The sequence below is a fragment of the Cervus canadensis genome, chromosome 18 (genome assembly GCF_019320065.1).
Source record: "Cervus canadensis isolate Bull #8, Minnesota chromosome 18, ASM1932006v1, whole genome shotgun sequence".
Taxonomy (NCBI): Eukaryota; Metazoa; Chordata; class Mammalia; order Artiodactyla; family Cervidae; genus Cervus; species Cervus canadensis.
Window position 1 is genome coordinate 20,052,056 of NC_057403.1, and position 20,062 is coordinate 20,072,117.

At 52.2% G+C, this 20,062-nt stretch overlaps 2 protein-coding genes across 2 annotated transcripts in view; both read left to right on the forward strand.

Annotated features, from left to right (window-relative positions):
• Positions 1 to 12,452, forward strand: part of GRIN2D (glutamate ionotropic receptor NMDA type subunit 2D) — a 35,153-nt gene extending 22,701 nt beyond the window's left edge. Inside the window, exons 12-14 of the mRNA XM_043437750.1 lie at positions 9,488 to 9,675; positions 9,866 to 10,098; positions 10,270 to 12,452. Coding sequence (XP_043293685.1) covers positions 9,488 to 9,675; positions 9,866 to 10,098; positions 10,270 to 11,601 — 1,753 coding nt within the window. The 3' untranslated portion in view covers positions 11,602 to 12,452. The remainder of the gene's footprint in view (positions 1 to 9,487; positions 9,676 to 9,865; positions 10,099 to 10,269) is intronic.
• A 1,186-nt stretch (positions 12,453 to 13,638) lies between these two features.
• Positions 13,639 to 19,835, forward strand: GRWD1 (glutamate rich WD repeat containing 1). Its single transcript, XM_043436816.1, has 7 exons — positions 13,639 to 14,037; positions 14,240 to 14,357; positions 14,508 to 14,673; positions 16,746 to 16,959; positions 17,049 to 17,191; positions 17,350 to 17,547; positions 18,828 to 19,835. The coding sequence occupies exons 1-7, from the start codon at positions 13,851 to 13,853 to the stop codon at positions 19,143 to 19,145; spliced, it is 1,344 nt and encodes a 447-aa protein (XP_043292751.1). The 5' UTR covers positions 13,639 to 13,850; the 3' UTR covers positions 19,146 to 19,835.
• Positions 19,836 to 20,062: the final 227 nt, after the last annotated feature.

The following is a 20,062-nucleotide window of genomic DNA, read 5'->3' on the forward strand; positions in this document are numbered from 1 at the left end:
GTAAACATTTTTAAATTTACAGTGTTTCAGATGTATAGCAAAGTGATTCAGTTACATATAAACTAAATATATATTCTTTTCAGATTCTTTTCCATTATAGGTGATTACAAGATACTGAATATAGTTCCCTGTGCTGTACAGTAGATCCACATATGTAATGTAATTGTCTCCAGGAGTCACACTAAAACAAACAGGTGATATTAATTCAAACGGTACATTGTATTTAACCCAATAGCTCCAATAGATTATCATTTCAGTATGTAATATCGAACTTAATGATGAGAAATTCCCTGGCGGTCCAGTGGTTAAGCCTTTGTGCTTTCACTGTCAAAGTCCCAGGTTCGATCCCTGGTTAGGGAACTAAAAATCTCACAAGCTGCAAGGCACGCCAAAAAAAACCTTGAGATGTTTTACTTTTTTGGCAGGGGGCAGGGTGGTGCTTCAGATTTTATAGTCACAGCCCATCTCTTATCTCAATTCAGAGTCAATCACATCTGGCTGGTGGCAGTCACAGTGGAGTTCTAGAGCTGTCTTTCTTCTCCTGTTGTTTCCTCTCTGTTTTCTTTTTTCTTCTCTTCCTCATCTTTCCTGGTATTTCCCTTAATTTTGTTTTTTTTTGGCTGTGCCACAGGGTATGTGGGATCTTAGTTCCCTGACCAGGGGTCAAACCCCTGGGCCGCCTGCATTGGAATCACAGAGTCATACCCTGGACCAGCAGGGAAGTCCCCTTCCCGGTGCTCCTTCCACTTCTTAGTTCCTTCCTTTACCTGCCACGATCCCCAGATGTCATCCAGTTTCCTGTCCCTTAGTGTAGGTACTTCTAGCCCCAGGGCTTCCCAGGTGGCGCCAGTGGTAAAGAACTGCCTGCCAAGGCAGAAGACACAAGAGACGTGGGTGCGATCCCTGGGTGGGGAAGATTCCCCTGGAGGAGGGCAAGGCAACCCACTCCAGTATTCTTGCCTGGAGAATCCCCTGGACAGAGGAGCCTGGCGGGCTACAGTCCATGGGGTGGCAAAGAGTAGGACACGACTGAAGCGACTTAGCATGCATGCATGTGCATTTTACACTCCACACATCTCAATTCAAGTACTCAAAACCACCACAGGGGCTTGTAGCTGCTGAATTGGGCGGCCTGAGTGTACATCATCTAAATGCAGAAGGTTTCTTAGTGAAGGTTTTGAACATGACACATACAAGGTCTCTGGCCACCTCCCCACCCCCTGGGACCTCTCCACTGCCTTACTCACCCCCCGGCCCCCCCGCGCCAGTATCCTCCCCAGCCAGCCAGCTGACTCATTTCTCCCCCCTTCCCTCTTCCCTTCTTCCTCCTCGGCTCCTCCCTCCAGGAAGGCCCCTGGGAATTCCAGATCCTCTACCTCGCTTCTGCAAAGTAGGGCGGCTTTCCCAGGCTCTGCTCACCGAACCCCACTTCCCCAGCACAAGGTGCCCTTCCGCGGGAGGCAGAATTGCCTTCCTCTGCTCTTGTACTTCTGCAGGGATCCCTCACATTTCCAGTCAATTTCATCCTTACATTTGGAGAGCAAGAACTGGGTAGAGGGAAGCCCTGCGTCCTCAATCTTCTTGGTTTCGGAGTTTTGGAGAGCAGCGAAAGTGTGACCAGCAAGGGAGAACAGCCCCTCTCAAGAAAAGGAATCCAAATCTATCCCACCCCTGAGTTCAGAGGACGAGGGATACCTGTATTTTTCTTTTCATCTAAATGTCAGCCACAGTCTCAGCCCTTAATAAGTAAGAATAGCTTGAGGCTTCATCCTGGGTCTTTTTATTTTTTTATTTTTTTTTCATCCTGGATCTTTTTATATTGCATCTTTTTAAAAATTGAGATGTAACGTGCACAGATCTTTTATTATTATTATTACTGGAGTATAATTGATTTCCAATGTTATGTTAGTTTCAGGAGTACAGCAAAAGAATATAATACATTTGTATGTGTGTATATACATATATATATATATTCCAGATTCTTTTCTATGGTTTATTACCAAATACTGACTACAGTTCCCTGTGCTATACATTAGACCATTGTTGTTGATCTATTTCATATAGTATATCTGCTAATGCCAAACTCCTAATTTCTCCCTCCCTCTTTTCCCCTTTCATAATCATAAGTTTGTTTTCTATGTCTGTGAGTCTGTTTCTGTTTTAAAAAGTTCATGGGTAATATTTTTTAGATTCTACATATAAGTGATATCACATAATATTTGCCTCTCTCTGACTTACTTCATTTAGTATGATAATCTCTAGGTTCCATCCATATTGCTGCAAATGGCATTATTTCATTCTCTTTTATGGCCAGGTAGTATTCCATTGTAGGCTTGCCTGATGGCTCAGTGGTAAAGAATCTGCCTGCCAATGTAGGAGGCATAGGTTCGATGTCTGGCTTGGGACGATCCCCTGGAGAAGGAAACAGCAACCTACTCCAGCATTCCTGCCTGGGAAATCCCATGGACAGAGGAGTCTGGTGGGCTGCAGTCCATGGCAAAGAGTCAGACACGACTTAGCGAACAAATAACAAGACCCCATTGTATTTACATATATGTGTACACACACACACACACACCATGTTTTCCTTCTCCATTCATCTGTCTCATCTGTCAACAGGCATTTAGGTTGTTCCCGTGTCTTGGCTCTTGTGAATGGTGCTGCTGTGAACACTGGGATGTATGTGTCTTTTCGAATTAGAATTTTTGTCTTTCCCAGATATATGCTCAAGAGTGGGATTGCTGGATCATATAGTTACTCTATTTTTAGATTTTTAAGGAAAAGTGAAAGTGAAAGTCGCTCAGCCGTGTCCTACTCTTTGCGACCCCATGGACTATACAGTTCATGGAATTCTCCAGGCCACAATACTGGAGTGGGTAGCCTTCCCCTTCTTCAGGGATCTTCCCAACCCAGGGATCAAACCCAGATCCTCCCGCATTGCAGGCAGATTCTTTAGCAGCTGAGCTGTATACTTTTCTGCCTAATGACTGAACCAATTTACATCCTGCCATACACAAATCTTAAGTGTGAAGCTCATTGATCATCTATACATTCATGTTTCCACACTCAGGTTAAGGTATGGAACATTTCTAGTCCCCCTCTGACCTTCTAGTCATCCTAGATTATCAGTATAAATTAGTTTTGCTTCATTCTGAATATCACATATATAGAATCACTGTGTATAGTAGTTTTTGTGTCTAGCTTGCTTTGTCCAATGCTACTACCAAGTTTGCTCAATGCATTCCATTCTGTTGAGTATACTAACACAGGGATATATCAGAATCCTTCCATTCTGATTGGTGAACATTTGTGTTGTTTCCAGCGTTGGCCACTGTGACTGTCCTACTATGAACATTCCTGAACAGGTGTTTGGAGGACATACACATTCATTGTCTTTCAGAAAATTCTCACGAGTGGACCCGCTGGATTATATAGTGGTGTCTGCTTAGCTTTAAAAGATATTGCCAGACATTTTCCAAAAGTGGTTGTACCAATTTACACTCTCATCGGCAGTGTAGGAAAGTTCCATTTCTTCCACATCCTGTCAAGGCTTGGCATCATTCCTGTATCTTTTTAATGTACTATAGTGTTTATTCTATATCAAGTTCTAACTCATTTAAGTCCGTTATTGGTTTGCTAGGACTACCATAACAAAAATTTATCATCTCACGGTGCTGGAGGCTAGAAATCCTGCTTGGCTGTAAAGGAAGGATCCATCCCAGGCCCCTCTCCTTGGCCTCATAGATGGCCCTCTTCTTCCTGTGTCTTTTATTCATTTTCTGTTTTTGGGGGGTGGGGGGGCGCTGTGTTGGGTCTTAGTTGTGTCATGTGAGATCTTTCATTGTGGCTCATGGGGCCTCTAGTTGTAGCTCAAGGACTCAGTAGTTTCAGCACGTGGGCTTAGCTGCTCCAAGGCATGTGGGATGTTAGTTCTCTGACCAGGGATCGAACCCTTGTCCCATGCATTGCAAGGCAGATTCTTCACCACTGGACCACCAGGAAAGTCCCTTCCTGTGTCTTTTCATGTCATCTTCCCTTTGTGCATATCCCTGTATCCAAATTCCTCCTTCATATAAGAACACCATCAGGGCCCACTTTAGTGACCTCATTTTAACTTAATCACCACTGTAGAGACCCTTTCTCCAACTAAGATCACATTCAGAGGCACTGGGATAGAACTTCAGTGTTATGAATTTTGGGGGAAGACAGTTCAACCCATGACTTTTCATTTGTTGTTCAGTTGCTCAGTTGGGTCTGACTCTTTGCGACCCCATGGACTGCATCCACCAGGCTTCCCTGTCTTTCACTATCTCTCAGAGTTTGTTTAAACTCATGTCCACCTAGTTGATGATGCCAGCCAACCATCTCATCCTCTGCCACCTACTTCTCCTCTTGCTCTCAACCTTCCCAGCATGAAGGTCTTTTCCAATGAGTCGGATCTTCACATCAGGTGGCCAAAGCATTAGAGCTTCAGTTTCAACATCAGTCCTTCCAATGAATCTTCAGGACTGATCTCCTTTAGGATGGTCTGGTTTGACCTCCTTGCAGTCCAAGGGACTCTCAAGAGTCTTCTCCAACACCACAGTTCAAAAGCATCAGTTCTTCAGCGCTCAGCTATAACTCTTTATTGGTGAATATTATTGTTCTCATTCTGTAGATGAGAATATATGGTAAGATCCTACAATTCTGCTGAGGGGACGAGTTGGGATTTGAACCCTGGCAGTCTGATTCTCAGCCCAACTTCTCAACCACTGCACTCTATAACCTGACTCATCCAGTGAGAAACCCAGACTCTTCCTCCTCTGCCCCTTACCCAGAAGCTTGGTGGATCCACAAAGGATCCCCCTGTGTTTCTCACTGTTACCTCTTGCTCGGATTTCCTGCTTCTGCTGAATTCTTTTTCTCCTCCATTTTCCTTTTAACATTTTTTTTCTAATTTTTCATTCAATTTTTTGGTCAGCGTTATACATCCATATAGTTTGGAGAGTCAAATACAGACTTTTAAAACTATTTATTTATTTGGCTGCACCGGGTCTTAGTTCTTCATAACGTGGGATCTTCGATCTTTGTTGTGGCATGCAAACGCTTAGTTGCGGCATGTGGGCTCAGTAGTTGTGGCTCCCAGGCTTATTAGTTGCCAGGCGGCATGTGGGGTCTTCCCAGATCAGGGATCGCGTCTGTGTCTCCTGCATGGGCAGCCGGTCCTTATGCATTGCACCACCAGGGAAGTCCCTATAGTATCCTACTTCATAAAGCCCTGTTAGTGGTTCAGAGTTGTAGTATCTTGTCTTCTTTTTCTGATGACATTAATGATAGTTGCTGAGTTTTGGTTTTTTAACATTTTCTCTTTATATAATGTTTTCCTCCAAGTTCCCTCTCCCTCCTATTTGTTTGTTTATTTGGCCACGTGGTGTGGCTTATGAGATCTTAGTTCCCTGACTCGGGACTGAACCTGTGCCCTCTGCAGTGGACGTGTGGAGTCCTAACCATCGAACTGCCAAGGAAGTCCCTATTTCTATCTTTAATTTTGTTAGAGGCTTTATCTGGTGTCTAGTAACCTCTGGTAGTCAGTTCATATTTGGGAGTAGGTGTCCAAAACTCTGGAAGTGGTGCACCTGTGAGTACATAAGCAGGGTTTTAACTATAGACTTCACTGTGGGGTGGGCTGTCTGGACCATTTGTATTGGGGGATTCCCCAATGTCAGTATTTTTCGGTCTCTTTTCCTGTCTCTCTGTATATCTATATGAATGCATGTGTGGTGCTAAGTTGCTTCACTCCTGTCCAACTCTTTGCGACCCCATGGACTGTAGCCCACTAGGCTGTTCTGTCCATAGCATTCTCCAGGCAAGAATACTGGAGTGGATTGCCATTTCCCTCTCCAGGGAATCTTCCTGACCCAGGGATCAAACCCGTGTCTTTTATGTCTCCTGCATTGGCATCTGGGTTCCTTACTACTGGTGCCACCTGGGAAACCCCTATATATATATGAATATGTATATGTATCTGTGTACATACTATATATGTGTGTGTGCTTTTAATATAGAGAGGACCAAGAAAGAAACCAAATAATGGGTCACGATGCTGCTGCAAGATACCCCTAATGATATAAAAGTTAAAAGGCACTCGTCCATTCATCCAGTCAATATTTATTAAAGTCTTCTTTTGGGAAACCAGTGGCTCAGTGTTAAAGAATCCGCATGCATTGCAAAAGATGCAGATTCTATCCCTGGGTTGGGAAAAATCCCCTGGAGGAGGAAATGGCAACCCACTTCAGTATTCTTGCCGGGAAAATCCCCTGGACAGAGGAGCCTGTCGGGCTATAGTCTGTGGGGTGAGCACACATAAAGATATAAAACAGAACGGTCTTTTTGCACCAGGCACTGGGCTAGGCACTCAGGGTCTAGCAGTGAGCAAATCGAAGGCTCTGCTCTCCTGGAGCTTCCATTCTAGTCTGGATACCAGACGGACACGTGTGTAGAGCAGCGCTTTCCTAGAGCCCTTTCTGTGATGATGGAAACATGCTAAACCTGGGCAGTCTGATATGGTAGCCAACAGCTTTTGATCACTAGAGGTGTGGTTGGTGTGACTCTAGAATTTAAAGTTTAATTAAAATTGGAGTTCAAATAGCCACCGCTGTGGACAACACTAGAAAATTCCATCCTTACCGAGAGGTACAAGGGCATTGGCAGCCTCGCGAGACTTTGCCTGGCTCACATACCAGATGTGTGCTTACCCTACTGCTAAGGGCAAGCAACCTCACGAGGAGAGAAAGGAACTGCATTTCTTAAAAAGGAATAAAGAAACACAGCTTCTCCTCCCAGTCAGTTCTGGAAGCCTCGCCCATGAGAGAGGTTCAAGTTCTCACTCACATTAGAAGGGCCAAAAACGAAACATCAAGTCCCCGTTTAAGTTCCCTAAAGGAGGCGTTATTTTTCATCTTTTTTTCCAGATCAATTAAACCATGTATGCACACACCTCTTTATACATTTCTCACTAAAAGTACACACTGTTCTCTTGCTTTGGCCGTGGAGGAAAGCCTCTTTGCATTTTTTCCCTATTAACGAAATCTCACCTCTTAGCTCCAGGGACCGGCGCCCAGAATGCTGGTCTTGAACCAGTCTGAATTCATTCATGTCGCTCCTCTTTTTTTTTTTCAAATTTTAAAAAATATTTGTTTATTATTTACTTTTGTCTTCAAGGCATATGGGATCTTAGTTCCCCACCCAGGGATCGAACCCATATCCCCTGCATTGGAAGGAGGAGTCTTAACCACTACACCACCAGTTGTTGTTCAGTCGCTCAGTTGTGTCCCACTCTTTGCGACTTCATGAACTACAACACACCAGATTTCCCTGTCCTTCACCATCTCCTGGAGTTTACTCAAACTCATGTCAGTTAAGTCGGTGATGCCATCCAGCCATTTCATCCTCTGCCACCCTCTTCTCCTTTTGCCTTCAATCTTTCCCAGCATCCGTGTCTTTTGCAATGAGTTGGCTCTTTGCATTAGGTGGCCAAAGTATTGGAGCTTCAACTTCAGCATCAGTCCTTCCAATGAATATTCAGGGTTGATTTCCTTTAAAATTGACTGGTTTGATCTCTTTGCAGTCCGAGGGACTCTCAAGAGTCTTCTCCAGCACCAAAATTTGAAAGTACCAGTTTTTCGGCGTTCAGCCTTCCTTATGGTCCAACTCTCACACCTGTACATGACTACTGGAAAAACCATAGCTTTGACTATACGGACCTTTCAAGCTCCTGCACCACAACAAGGCTGTGATCCATGAAGGGGAAATTTGAACTAACTAACATTAAATACAATTTGGGACTTCCCTGGTGGTCCAGTGGTTAAGACTCCGTGCTTCTGCTGCAGGGGGTGAGGGTTTGATCCCGGGTTGGGGAACTAAGATCCCACGCGCTGCAGCGACCAAAAATGAATAAATACATACAACTTAAAGTTCCATTCCTCTGTTGTGCTGGTCACATTTCAAGTGCTCCGGAGCCACAGGGGGCTGGTGGATGCCATGTTGGACAGTGCAGATGGGACATTTCCAGCATCCCAGAATGTTCTTTTGGACAGTGTTGGACTAGACAAGACAGATTCCTCTTTCTGAGAACTAGTCTGCTGTCTACAGTTAAGATGACCAAAATTTCACCCCAGGAAATAAGTATGGAACTCTATTCAATCTAGGATACCAGGACTAGATTTTTTTTTTCTCTTTAAGACACCCTGGACATCTTCATAGGTCAGATTGAGAGCAGTTATCTTAGGTCACAGGATAGTTACACAGTGTGTAACCCACAGAAGTGTGGATTCCTTTATCATTCCTTCATTTATCCCAGAAATATAACCGCCATCTTGTTTGTGTCAGGAACTGCTGGGTCACAGCCTGGAATGTGATGGGTCTTGGACCCTGTCCTAGAGGGTCTTGCGGTCTGGTGGGTGAGGCTGACATTAATCAGATCATCACAGAAGTAAACGTGAAATGGCAGCAGGTGGGAAGGAAGTGACGTGCGGCAACTGCCACAACGTGTTCATCTCTAAGAACCACTAACTCAGAATCTGTGCTTGTCTTCCCACCACATTGTAGAAATCAGGGCCTAGAGGGAGAACCCAAGCAAATTAAGATGCATATCTGGGCCTGCGTTTCCTGGTCTGAATAACGGAGATGATGGTTTCTACCGCACAGGAATGTTGACAGAACCAAGTTATTATAGTAGCTAGAAGAATGCGTGGCACAACAGAAGTCATCATTAACATTATTATTATTTGTGTGATTCTCCTGTCTGAGCTTCAGCCCTCCTCTTTAAAATGGAGGAGTAGGGAACTTACCTGCTGGTCCAGTGACAAGGACTCCAGGCTCCCAGTGCAGAGGGCCCAGGTCAGGGAACTAGATCCAACTAAGACCCAGCACAGGATGAGGATTGAGGGCAGGAGGAGAAGAAGGTGACAGAGGATGAGATGGTTGGATGGCATCATCGACTCAATGGACATGAGTTTGAGCAAACTCTGGGAGATGGTGAAGGACAGGGAAGCCTGGCGTGATGCAGTCCATGGGGTCACAAAGGGTCAGACACGACTGAGTGACAACAACAAAGACCCAGCGCAGTCAAATAAATAAATATTTAAATAAATACAATTTTAAAATAAATAAATAGAGGCATACGCAGGACCTTCTTTGGAAGGTTCCAGTAGGGACTGAACAAGTAGTTATTTCATTGACACTCACAGCTAACGTTTTTCCAGCACTTGCTTTGTTCCCATGGCTATCTGTGGGACAACCTTGGAAGGGAGAGTGTTGCCGCTGTCCCCATTGGACAGATGTTTAAACTGAGGCACGAAAAGGTGCAGTGGCTTGCTGAGGAGTTCACCACCAGTTAGGAGTCTGCACCAGTCTGGAGCAGTTGGAGGTTAGGAGTTAGCGGGGCTCTGGGTTGGCCATCTGGGCATCTGGGTGGAACTGACTCTGCCTTTCATGCCCCTGCCTGCAGGAAGCTGGACGCCTTCATCTACGACGCGGCTGTGCTCAACTACATGGCCCGCAAAGATGAGGGCTGCAAGCTCGTCACCATTGGCTCCGGCAAGGTCTTTGCCACCACGGGCTATGGCATCGCCTTGCACAAGGGTTCCCGCTGGAAGCGGCCCATTGATCTGGCACTGCTGCAGTTCCTGGGGGATGGTGCGGCTGCACGCAGAGATGCCTGGCGGGGGTGGGGGGTGGGTAGGGAAAGTGGGGGAGGGGAGGCAAAGACCCCTGGGTCCTGGGGAAAGGTGGGGGGGGGTGGTCTGAGGACCTAGACTTTCATATCATAGAAGAGGATCCTCAGAGAGTGCCCACGGGAAGTGACCGCCCACCCACCTGTCCGCAGATGAGATCGAGATGCTGGAACGGCTGTGGCTCTCCGGAATCTGCCACAATGACAAGATCGAGGTGATGAGCAGCAAGCTGGACATCGACAACATGGCAGGCGTCTTCTACATGCTCCTGGTGGCCATGGGCCTCTCTCTGCTGGTCTTCGCCTGGGAGCACCTGGTGTACTGGCGTCTGCGGCATTGCCTGGGGCCCACCCACCGCATGGATTTCCTGCTGGCCTTTTCCAGGGTACGGGGGAGAGAAGGGGGTGGAGGGGGAGAGAAGGGAAGAAACTGGCAGGGGTGGCGAGAAGTGGAAGGCAGCTGGAGGGGTCGGTGCGGGAGAGGAGGGAGGGATGGAGGGAAGGCAGGTGGTCCCCAGCATCCCGCGCTGACCCGGCTCCTCCCGCGGCCCCTACAGGGCATGTACAGCTGCTGCAGCGCAGAGGCTGCGCCGCCGCCCGCCAAACCCCCGCCGCCGCCGCAGCCGCTGCCCAGCCCTGCATACCCGGCGGCAAGGCCCCCGCCGGGCCCCGCGCCCTTCGTGCCGCGCGAGCGCGCAGCCGTGGACCGCTGGCGCCGCGCCAAAGGTGCGGGGCCGCCGGGCGGCGCGGGCTTGGCCGACGGCTTCCACCGCTACTACGGCCCCATCGAGCCGCAGGGCCTGGGCGTGGGAGAGGCACGCGCAGCGCCCCGGGGCGCGACTGGGCGCCCGCTGTCTCCGCCGGCCACGCAGCCGCCACAGAAGCCGCCGCCCTCCTACTTCGCCATCGTGCGTGACAAGGAGCCGGCCGAGCCGCCCGCGGGCGCCTTCCCAGGCTTCCCGTCGCCGCCCGCGCCCCCTGCCGCCGCGGCCACCGCCGTCGGGCCGCCGCTCTGCCGCCTGGCCTTCGAGGACGAGAGCCCGCCGGCGCCCACGCGCTGGCCGCGCTCGGACCCCGAGAGCCAGCCGCTGCTGGGTCCCGGCGCGGGGGGCGCGGGCGGCGCGGGGGCCGCGGGAGCTGGAGCCCAGGCCGCGCCGCCCCCGTGCCGCGCCGCGCCGCCCCCCTGCCCTTACCTTGACCTCGAGCCGTCGCCGTCGGACTCGGAGGACTCGGAGAGCCTGGGCGGCGCGTCGCTGGGCGGCCTAGAGCCCTGGTGGTTCGCCGACTTCCCCTACCCGTATGCCGAGCGCCTCGGGCCGCCGCCGGGTCGCTACTGGTCGGTAGACAAGCTCGGGGGCTGGCGCGCCGGCAGCTGGGACTATCTGCCCCCGCGCAGCGGCCCCGCCGCCTGGCACTGTCGCCATTGCGCCAGCCTGGAGCTGTTGCCGCCGCCGCGCCATCTCAGCTGCTCGCACGACGGCCTGGACGGCGGCTGGTGGGCGCCGCCGCCTCCGCCCTGGGCCGCGGGGCCCCCGCACCGTCGCCGGGCCCGCTGCGGGTGCCCGCGGCCGCACCCTCACCGCCCGCGGGCCTCACACCGCGCGCCGGCCGCCGCCGCGCCGCACCACCACCGGCACCGGCGCGCCGCCGGGGGCTGGGACCTCCCGCCGCCCGCGCCCACCTCGCGATCGCTCGAGGACCTCAGCTCGTGTCCCCGCGCTGCCCCCGCGCGCAGGCTCACCGGGCCCTCCCGCCACGCGCGCCGGTGCCCGCACGCCGCTCACTGGGGGCCGCCGCTGCCTGCCGCGCCCCACCGGAGACACCGGGGCGGGGACCTGGGTACCCGCCGGGGCTCGGCGCACTTCTCCAGCCTCGAGTCCGAGGTATGACGCGGCCTGGGAGGCCCCGCCGCCCCCTCGGTCAGCGCAGGCCACAGCCCGAGGGGCACGCGGGGTGGACAGGACCCGTGAGGGCTGGAAATGAAGAAAATAGAACTGGCCGGACCCCGCCTGGAGCAGCGTCCTGCGCCCCTCGCTATGGGGGGCACTTCAAACCGGAGGGGATTTGGTCCCTCAAATCTCACCTAGCCTGGGAGCAAGGGGGCGGGGGTCTCAGAGCCCACTGGACTTTTTTTTAAACCCGACAAGGGCTTTTTAACGTCACCAGACGGGGCGGGAGGTGGCGGGGTCACGCCACGCCCGCGTCCCACCCCCACGCCCGGGGCCGTGGCCCCCACATCACTGTGCAGCTCCCCGGCCCCCCAGGCACGCCTCCGGGGAAGCCCGTTTTTAACCTTTCATCCATCGGGACTCGAAACTGTGAGACGCGTTCGCCAAACTGTGACCCCAGACCTTGGCCCCGCCACACAGAAACCCCTGACCCCAGACTGTGACTTCCGACCCCTGAAAATGGTCATCCGACCCCAGACTGTGACCCCTGACCCCAAACTGTGACCCTACCCCCAGACTGTGCCCCGACCAGACTGTGACCCTCGACGTCAAACCGTGACACCCCCTTCTCCTTTTTCACCCTCAGTAGCTTTCCCCTCTTTTGTCCTAGGACACGCCCCCCAACGAAGCCCCGCCTCCACTGCCCCAGCGTTGATCCCAAACTCCATCAAGCCAAAACTTCCCACCCTGTCGCAACTCACGACTACCCCAGGTGCCACCGGCCATATCCTCTCCAAATCCAACCCTTTCAGTAAAGACGCAGCAGACCCCACCCCACCCCACCCCGCCCCAAAACCTCCACCTCCCAGATCTCCAGCCGGGTCTGGAGCTGGGTTGTGGAAGGGAGGAGTCTGGGAGTCCACACTCACTACCAACCTCTTTTCCTTCTCTCCTGTACCACATTGCAGTGTTTGGAATAAACCCATGTTTTTATGCCTCCTCAAGCCCAGTGTGAGCACCGTGTCTTTCTCTTAGTCCCCTTCAAACTTCTCTGGAGGAAACAGAAACCGAGAAAAGTCCTACAGAGGAAGAGGGGGCAGAAAGAAAATTTCAGCAAGAAGAGAGAGATCCTGGAGGGAGGTGGCAAATAAAGACCCAGAAAGAAGTGGTGAGAAAAGACCCTAAGAAGAGAAGGGCTTGAGAGAATTCCCTGACGGTCAGGGATTAGGACTTTGCCTTTCCACTGCAAGGGTTTGAACCCTGGTTGGGGAACTAAGATCCCCCAAACTACTCAGCTAGGCCAAAAAAGCTGGGGTGGGCTGAGAAGGGGTGGGGGCAGAAGGAGAAGAGGGGTCAGAGAATTCAAGAAAGATCTGAGGTCATAACATTTTAGGATCAGTCTAGGGTACCATTCCTATGGCAGCAAGCAATGAGGCTTGCTAGGTTCTTAATATCCTGTTCATGCAAGGGAGGTGAGTGTCTATTATATCCTAGCCAATTCACATATCTTGAATTCTGTTAATCTCACCAGTGAAAATCTATTTCTAACATTTCATTATGCCAATTAGCCAAATCTCTGGTGTTGATGGGCAATAAAAAGAGCGGAAGCACTTGTAGTAGCTGCCTCTAGAGGGTGGACTTTCTGATTAAGTGCTTGCTGACCAGGGCTGCAACCGTGAACGCCTGGTTAGGCAACTGACTACCCCTAGAGGGTACATCCAACGAACTAATTTATACATATCATCCTGCCTACACTTAAGCATTTTGAAGTAAATTAAAACCTTCATAACAAGGAGGGGAAAAGAAATAGGCTTTATGGATCCTCAGGGAGCAGAAACCTAGTCTCCTTGCCAGTAAAAGCTCTTATTTGCATACACGAATAATTAATTAAGTAAGAAAGCATTGGGAATCAAAGGTGGAAGATGGAATCCGGGTCTGGAGTGCCTGTATAGTTGATGGGGAAAACAGGGCTCCTGCAGAACTACAACTCCCAGGAGGCCTTGCCGCCGCTCTGCGGAAGAGCGCCCCAAAATCACGGGGAGAGTATAGTTGCCTCGGATCTGCAGGCCTCGGTAGCCAAGCCGGGATGCTGTTTTCTTAGTTCTTCGCCCTCTCCCCATCGCCCTGTCTAATTGGTGAACCAGGAGGTTTCCAAGGTAACCGCGCAGTAGGGCGGATCCTCCTAAGAAGGGAAAACGCAACCTGGAAGTGACGCTATTACCTCGCGCCAGCGGCGAGAGGCTTCGAAGATGGCGGCGCGCAAGGGTCGGCGGCGCACGTGTGAACCTGGGGAGTCTATGGAGACCGAACCCCAAGAAACAGGGTCCAAGGGCCAGGGTCAGGTCTATCTACCTGGTCGGGGACCGCCGCTGCGCGAAGGAGAGGAGCTGGTCATGGACGAGGAGGCCTACGTGCTGTACCACCGAGCACAGACGGGTAGGCCTGGGCACCCGGCATCCTGGGTCCTCACGAAGGAGGAGACTGGAATCTTGGGTCCTGAGGGGAGCTGGTTCTGAACCCGTAACATAAGAGGCTCTTTGAAAGAGAAATTAGGATCTAAGAGAATTGACATTACACTCAAGAGGGCTGAGACCTCTCTATCCAATCCTAATTTTCCTATCCCTCCTTCCATTCCCAGGCGCCCCCTGTCTCAGCTTCGACATAGTCCGGGATCACCTGGGAGACAACCGGACTGAGCTTCCTCTTACACTTTACCTGTGTGCTGGGACCCAGGCCGAAAGCGCCCAAAGCAACAGGTAAGAACTGAGGCTTTACAGGGCTAGGGGCGTCTGAGCCCTCAGCTTTCTCTTCCTCAGGACCTAGAAGTCGGGGTTTCCAGCCTCCTCCCTCCCTCCTTCCTAAGGATCCCGCCATCCGGTGCCTCATTCCTCCCACACCTTCCCTAGATTGATGATGCTTCGGATGCACAATCTTCATGGGACAAAGCCCCCACCGTCGGAGGGCAGCGACGACGACGAGGAGGAGGAGGATGACGAAGAGGATGAAGAAGAGCGGAAGCCTCAGCTGGAGCTGGCTATGGTGCCCCACTATGGAGGCATCAACAGAGTTCGGGTAAATGCAGCCCCAGGAGCCTGCCCTGTGTACTCTGGAGCACACCACCCCCCACGTCCATGCCCTTCAGCTTTAAGAAGAGCACTTGGCACATAGTTTTTTTAATTAGTTATGTGTTAATTGTGATCGTTGTCACTATGTGCTAGATGCCATGGGGATGTTTTTTAAAAATGTTCTTTCCTCTTCTATAGTGTGGTGAGAGTTACCAAACTTACTTGGTGGTGCTGACGTGAAAATGGAATAGCCAGTATCCCTATTTCAATAACTGAAATATGATGATTTCAGGGGTCTAGAAACAGCACTTGGCGGTAACATGAGATCTGTGTGTTTTCTGTTATTTCTCAGGAAGTGTCCTGGGCTGTAGGATCACTTTTGTGATTCAGAATTATAGCTCTTTCTAATCAGGTCGATGTGAGAATTGATCAAGATGCCCTGTGCAATAGTGCTTAGCCCATAGTTTTTGAGAAGTGTTTCCATTGAGGTATTACTATGTTGCAGATACTGTTTTAGACCTGGGGAGTTAACAGGGAACAAAAGGTCTCTGGCTCCATGAAACTTAACATGCCAGTGGGCTAGAGTATAAGAAACTAAGCATATGTGTAATGTCCAAAGGTTCCAAGTATTGTAAAGAAAAAGGTAAGGGAGTTAGGGTCTTCTGGAATGGGCTTGCTATTTTATTTATTTAGTTAGTTTTTTAGCTGTAATGGGTCTTTGTTGCTGCACTCTGGCTTTCCCTAGTTGCAGCAAGCAGAGACTACTCTTCATTTCGATCCTCAGGCTTCTCTTTGGCAGTGGCGTCTCCTGGTGCAGAGCACAGGCTCTATGGTGCAAGGGCTTCAGTAGTTACGTCGTGTGGGCTCAGTAGTTGACGCTGTCAGGCTCTACAGCACTGGCTCAGTAGCTGTGAAGCATGGGCTTAGTTGCTGAAGCATGTGGGATCTTCCCGGACCAGGGATCAGAACAGTGTCCCTTGCACTGCAAAGGCAGATTCCAGACCACCAGGGAAGCCCCTGGGTTGCTAGGTTAAACAGTGTGGTCAAGGAAGCATTCACTGATAAGGTGCCCTTTGAACCGAAAGCCACAGGAAGTGAGGGAGTGAAGCAAGGATATCTGTGAGAAGAGGTTTCCCCGGCAAGGGACTAACAAGTGCAAAGGCCCTGGGGCAAACTGATTGAGGAGTTTTGAGGGAAGTTGGGAAGAACGGTGCTGAATGGATGAGGGGGAGAGTGACAGGGTTTGGCAGGTGGGCACGGAGGAGACAGATTGTTTAGGGCCTTGTGGGCCATCGTAAGGACTTGGCTTTTATGTGGGGAGAAACTGGGAGTCACTGGAAGGTTTAGAGCAAAGGGCGGATGGGACCTGACTTGTGTTTTAAAGGGATCCCTCTGTGTGCTGTATGGAGGCCAGGGCAGGAGGACGGGGTCCTGTGAGGGGGCCGGGACAGGAATGCAAGAAGGGTGACTTCAGTAGTGGCCTGACTGATGACAGCAGAGCTGCTGAGAAAGGGTTGGAAGTGGTGGCGTTTTGGGTGGAGCCAGCATAGTGTGAGGAGGGAGAGACGAGTGGGCAGTGAGCCCAAGGTGGGGACCTCCAGGGAGGAGTAGGTGGCAGTGGGCCATTAGGAACTTGGCTTTGGCCCTGGGGCATCTATAAACAGTTTGATGTGAGCTTGGAGTTGAGAGGTCAGGATTAGGGGCTCCTGGAAACCTTGAGGCTGAACAGGATCTCCTAGTGAGCAAAGGTACACAGACAGAGCGATCTGGAGACTGGGGCCTGGGACCTGCCTAGACTTAGTTCCAGAGACCAGAAGTCTGAACAGATTTCCAGGGGCTCAATTCTTGGGAGTCCGGGAGTTCTGTCCTCCCTCCGCCATCATCTGTACCACAGTGGAGGGAGTTGTCCTGGAGACCAAGCTGGTCTTCAAGTTGTGAGCCTATTCTCGCAAAGGTTTCTGGGAGTTGTAGTCCCAGGCCTGGGTGGGAGGCAGCTCTGATTCTCAGGGATGAAAGGGCTGTTGTCACACTGCGCCTCCTGTCCTGCTCACCTCCCCTCCCCTCCTCCCTACCCTGCAGGTGTCGTGGCTGGGGGAGGAGCCGGTGGCTGGGGTGTGGTCAGAGAAGGGCCAGGTGGAAGTGTTTGCGCTGCGGCGACTCCTGCAAGTGGTGGATGACCCCCAGGCCCTGGCCACCTTCCTCCGGGATGAGCAGACCCGTGTGAAGCCCATCTTCACCTTCTCTGGCCACATGGGCGAGGGCTTTGCCCTTGACTGGTCCCCTCGTGTGCCCGGTGAGTCGTGGGGGTGAGTGGGAACAGGGTCTGGTGAGCCACAGCCAGCTGAGTGTGATGAGGTCAAGAGTCCCAACTGCCTTGCCCAGGGCGCCTGCTGACCGGTGACTGTCAGAAGAACATCCACCTCTGGACGCCAACAGATGGGGGTTCCTGGCACGTGGACCAGCGGCCATTCGTGGGCCACACACGCTCCGTGGAGGACCTGCAGTGGTCCCCAACCGAGGACACGGTAAGGAAGGGCTGGGGGGTCTGGACTCCAGGGTCTTGGGAGGAAGGAGGGGGCCGGGAGGGGGGCGTCACTAAAAGAAAGGGAGGCCCACCACTGGTCCCCGGTCTCCATGGTGGAGCGGGGGTCCACCAGGGTCTCTCCGACTCTGCCCTGTCCAGGTGTTTGCCTCCTGCTCAGCTGACACCTCCATCCGCATCTGGGACATCCGGGCAGCCCCCAGCAAGGCCTGCATGCTCACCACCGCCACCGCCCACGACGGGGACGTCAACGTCATCAACTGGAGCCGCCGGGAGCCCTTCCTGCTCAGCGGTGGGGACGACGGAGCCCTCAAGGTCTGGGACCTGCGGCAGTTCAAGGTACCATCCCAGCAGCCACTAGGATTTGTGGGTTTTCCCTTCTGAGATGGCTTATACGCCAGAGCTGGCGGGGCCCTGCCATCAGAACTGGGGTCCCATCAGAACTGGGGTACTGATGAGGAAACAGGGTCAGCAAGAGGAAGGCTTGGGGCTGTTGTGGGGTCGCTCCCTCTACCATCTGGAGAGTTGACGGGAGGAACGAGGCTGGGCCGAGCAGAGACTACAATTCCCATCTGCCCGAGGGGAGCCGTACACTGGCCATGTTACCCAGGGGCTCAAGGGCTCAGGGATTGTAGGTGGATTTCATAGGGTCAGCTGAGAACAGACCTCAGCTTAGTCATGCTGGGAGTAGGCACGGAAGCCCAGAAGGGATGGGAGGAGATAGGATATGATCGCCCAGCTTTGTGGTGACTCTGTGTAGCTGAGAAGGAGCTCCAGGCCTCGCCCTGGACAAAGCCATGACTCCATACACCTCTGGGCCTTCCCAGGATCGTCTTTTTACTCCTCCTTCAGTGTAATGAGTTCTACAGAATCAGCCCTGGGGAAGCTTTTTGATGTGGATTCCAGCCCCCTTCCCCCTCCCAGGCAGGTGCATGGCCTTGTAGATCACAGGGCCAGGTTGAAACATTGGAACCACCCCTCCAAGTTAGAGACATGCTGATCCCCCCAGCAGCCGTGCTTTTAGTAAAAATGCTTTTCTTTGCATCTGCTCTCTCTCGAGCCTGGGAGTCATGCCTGTGCCCCCTTTAAGGCTAGAATCACCCGGAGAGCAGTTAGAAAACCTGGCCTTCTGGGCGGGGGAGGTGGTGGGACATTTTAATTTTTTTAATTTATTTTTAAAAATTTGTTTTGAAGACCCAGTTTTATTTATTTCTTTTGGCTGCATGGGGTCACGTGGGATCTTAGTTCCCCAGCCAGCCAGGGTTTGAACTGGCACCCCCTGTGTTGGAAGTGCAGAGTCTTAACCACAAGCGAAGTCCCCCACACCTTCCTTTTACAGGGAAGGAGGTGGAGGCAGACCCAGAAAGGAGCAGGGATTGAGGGGTTGTGACTGGGGCTGGGAGGGGCTTCTTTGCAGGTGAAGCCACAGCTGCCAGCAGGCCCCTTTATTACCAGCTGTACTCTGCCCTCCATCCCTTTAAGAGACCCTCAGTCTTTGGGGGCTGGAGGGTGAAGGTCTGGCTGAACCCTAAGGCTGGAGAGGGGTGGGGGGCTCTGCCTGGGTCACCCCTGGAGTCAGGCTGAGGCACTCAGATGCCCTGACTCCCACCTTCCCGTAGTCTGGCTCCCCAGTGGCCACCTTCAAGCAGCACGTGGCCCCCGTGACCTCCGTCGAGTGGCACCCCCAGGACAGTGGGGTCTTTGCGGCCTCGGGTGCGGACAACCAGATTACACAGTGGGACCTGGCCGTGGAGCGGGACCCCGAGGCCGGTGACGCAGAGACAGACCCGGGGCTGGCCGACCTCCCCCAGCAGCTGCTGTTCGTGCACCAGGGCGAGACGGACCTGAAGGAGCTGCACTGGCACCCGCAGTGCCCCGGGGTGCTGGTCAGCACCGCCCTGTCGGGCTTCACCGTCTTCCGCACCATCAGCGTCTGAGCTTGGCCTGGCCGAGTCTGTCTGGTCCTCCACTTACTTGGAACTGAAGTTGAAAGTTCATCATTTCCTTGGAAGGGACTCATTCAGATCTGCTGGACAGCGCCTCTCCAAAAGGACTTGGTTTGGCCCGTTGTCTGCCATGATGGATTCTGTTTGACTTACTGTTCTTTGAAAGGACTTGGTTTGGTCCAATGCCCCTCTTGCTAGGAGAGATGGTTTGACTCGTGGCTCTAAAACTAAGATTTGGTTTGCTTCCCTTGATTCCTCCAACTGAAGCACTTGGTTTGACCCATGGCCCTGTAAAACCACTGCAGTTGTCTCCAGTGAACCCTCCGACCCAGAGACTTGGGTCAACCCAGTGAGCGCCACCTGTCAGAAGAGGCCACTAGCCCATTTCCCAGATAGGCCTGGTGTGTCCTGTGTTGCTGTGGGTATTTTGTCAGCTGCAGGCCCTGGGCTTGACTCTGATCTCCCTGCCACTGGTCTCCCTCAGGGAACTCAAGTGCCTTAGAGTGGCTGGACCAAATTTGAGGTGTGGGTTCCTCCAGCAGAATTTGGTGTGGCCCTTGTCTTCCTGCCAGCTGGGTTTGACTGGGTGGAGCCTTCTCCCCTCTTCCCAGAGAGGCACTGTGCAGGGGGGGGAAGTTAGGGGCTCTTGAGAGGCAATAAAGGACCAGAATGGAACCTGAATTGTGGGGGCTTGTCCTTCTGACCACCATCTCATGAGAAAACAAGGAGGAGGAGGAAGGATTTGGCACCTGGCTGTCGCTGGACCGCTGGGTCCAGCCCATAGCCCATTGGCGCTCTCTGGTTCTGCCTCTCCTAAACTTTATTCTATCTGGAACTCACTCTTGGTCTCTCATTGGGGAAGAGTTATCTCATGTGTGGCCCTCCCTCTTAAGGCTTCATCTCAGGGG

Bases quoted from the DNA above. Each gene is read 5' to 3' on its own strand.
- GRWD1 (XM_043436816.1), top strand. From the start codon at position 13,851: ATGGCGGCGCGCAAGGGTCGGCGGCGCACGTGTGAACCTGGGGAGTCT. The intron at 14,038-14,239 runs GTAGGCCTGGGC...TTCCATTCCCAG, and splicing joins GTACCACCGAGCACAGACGG to GCGCCCCCTGTCTCAGCTTC. The intron at 17,192-17,349 runs GTAAGGAAGGGC...TGCCCTGTCCAG, and splicing joins GGTCCCCAACCGAGGACACG to GTGTTTGCCTCCTGCTCAGC.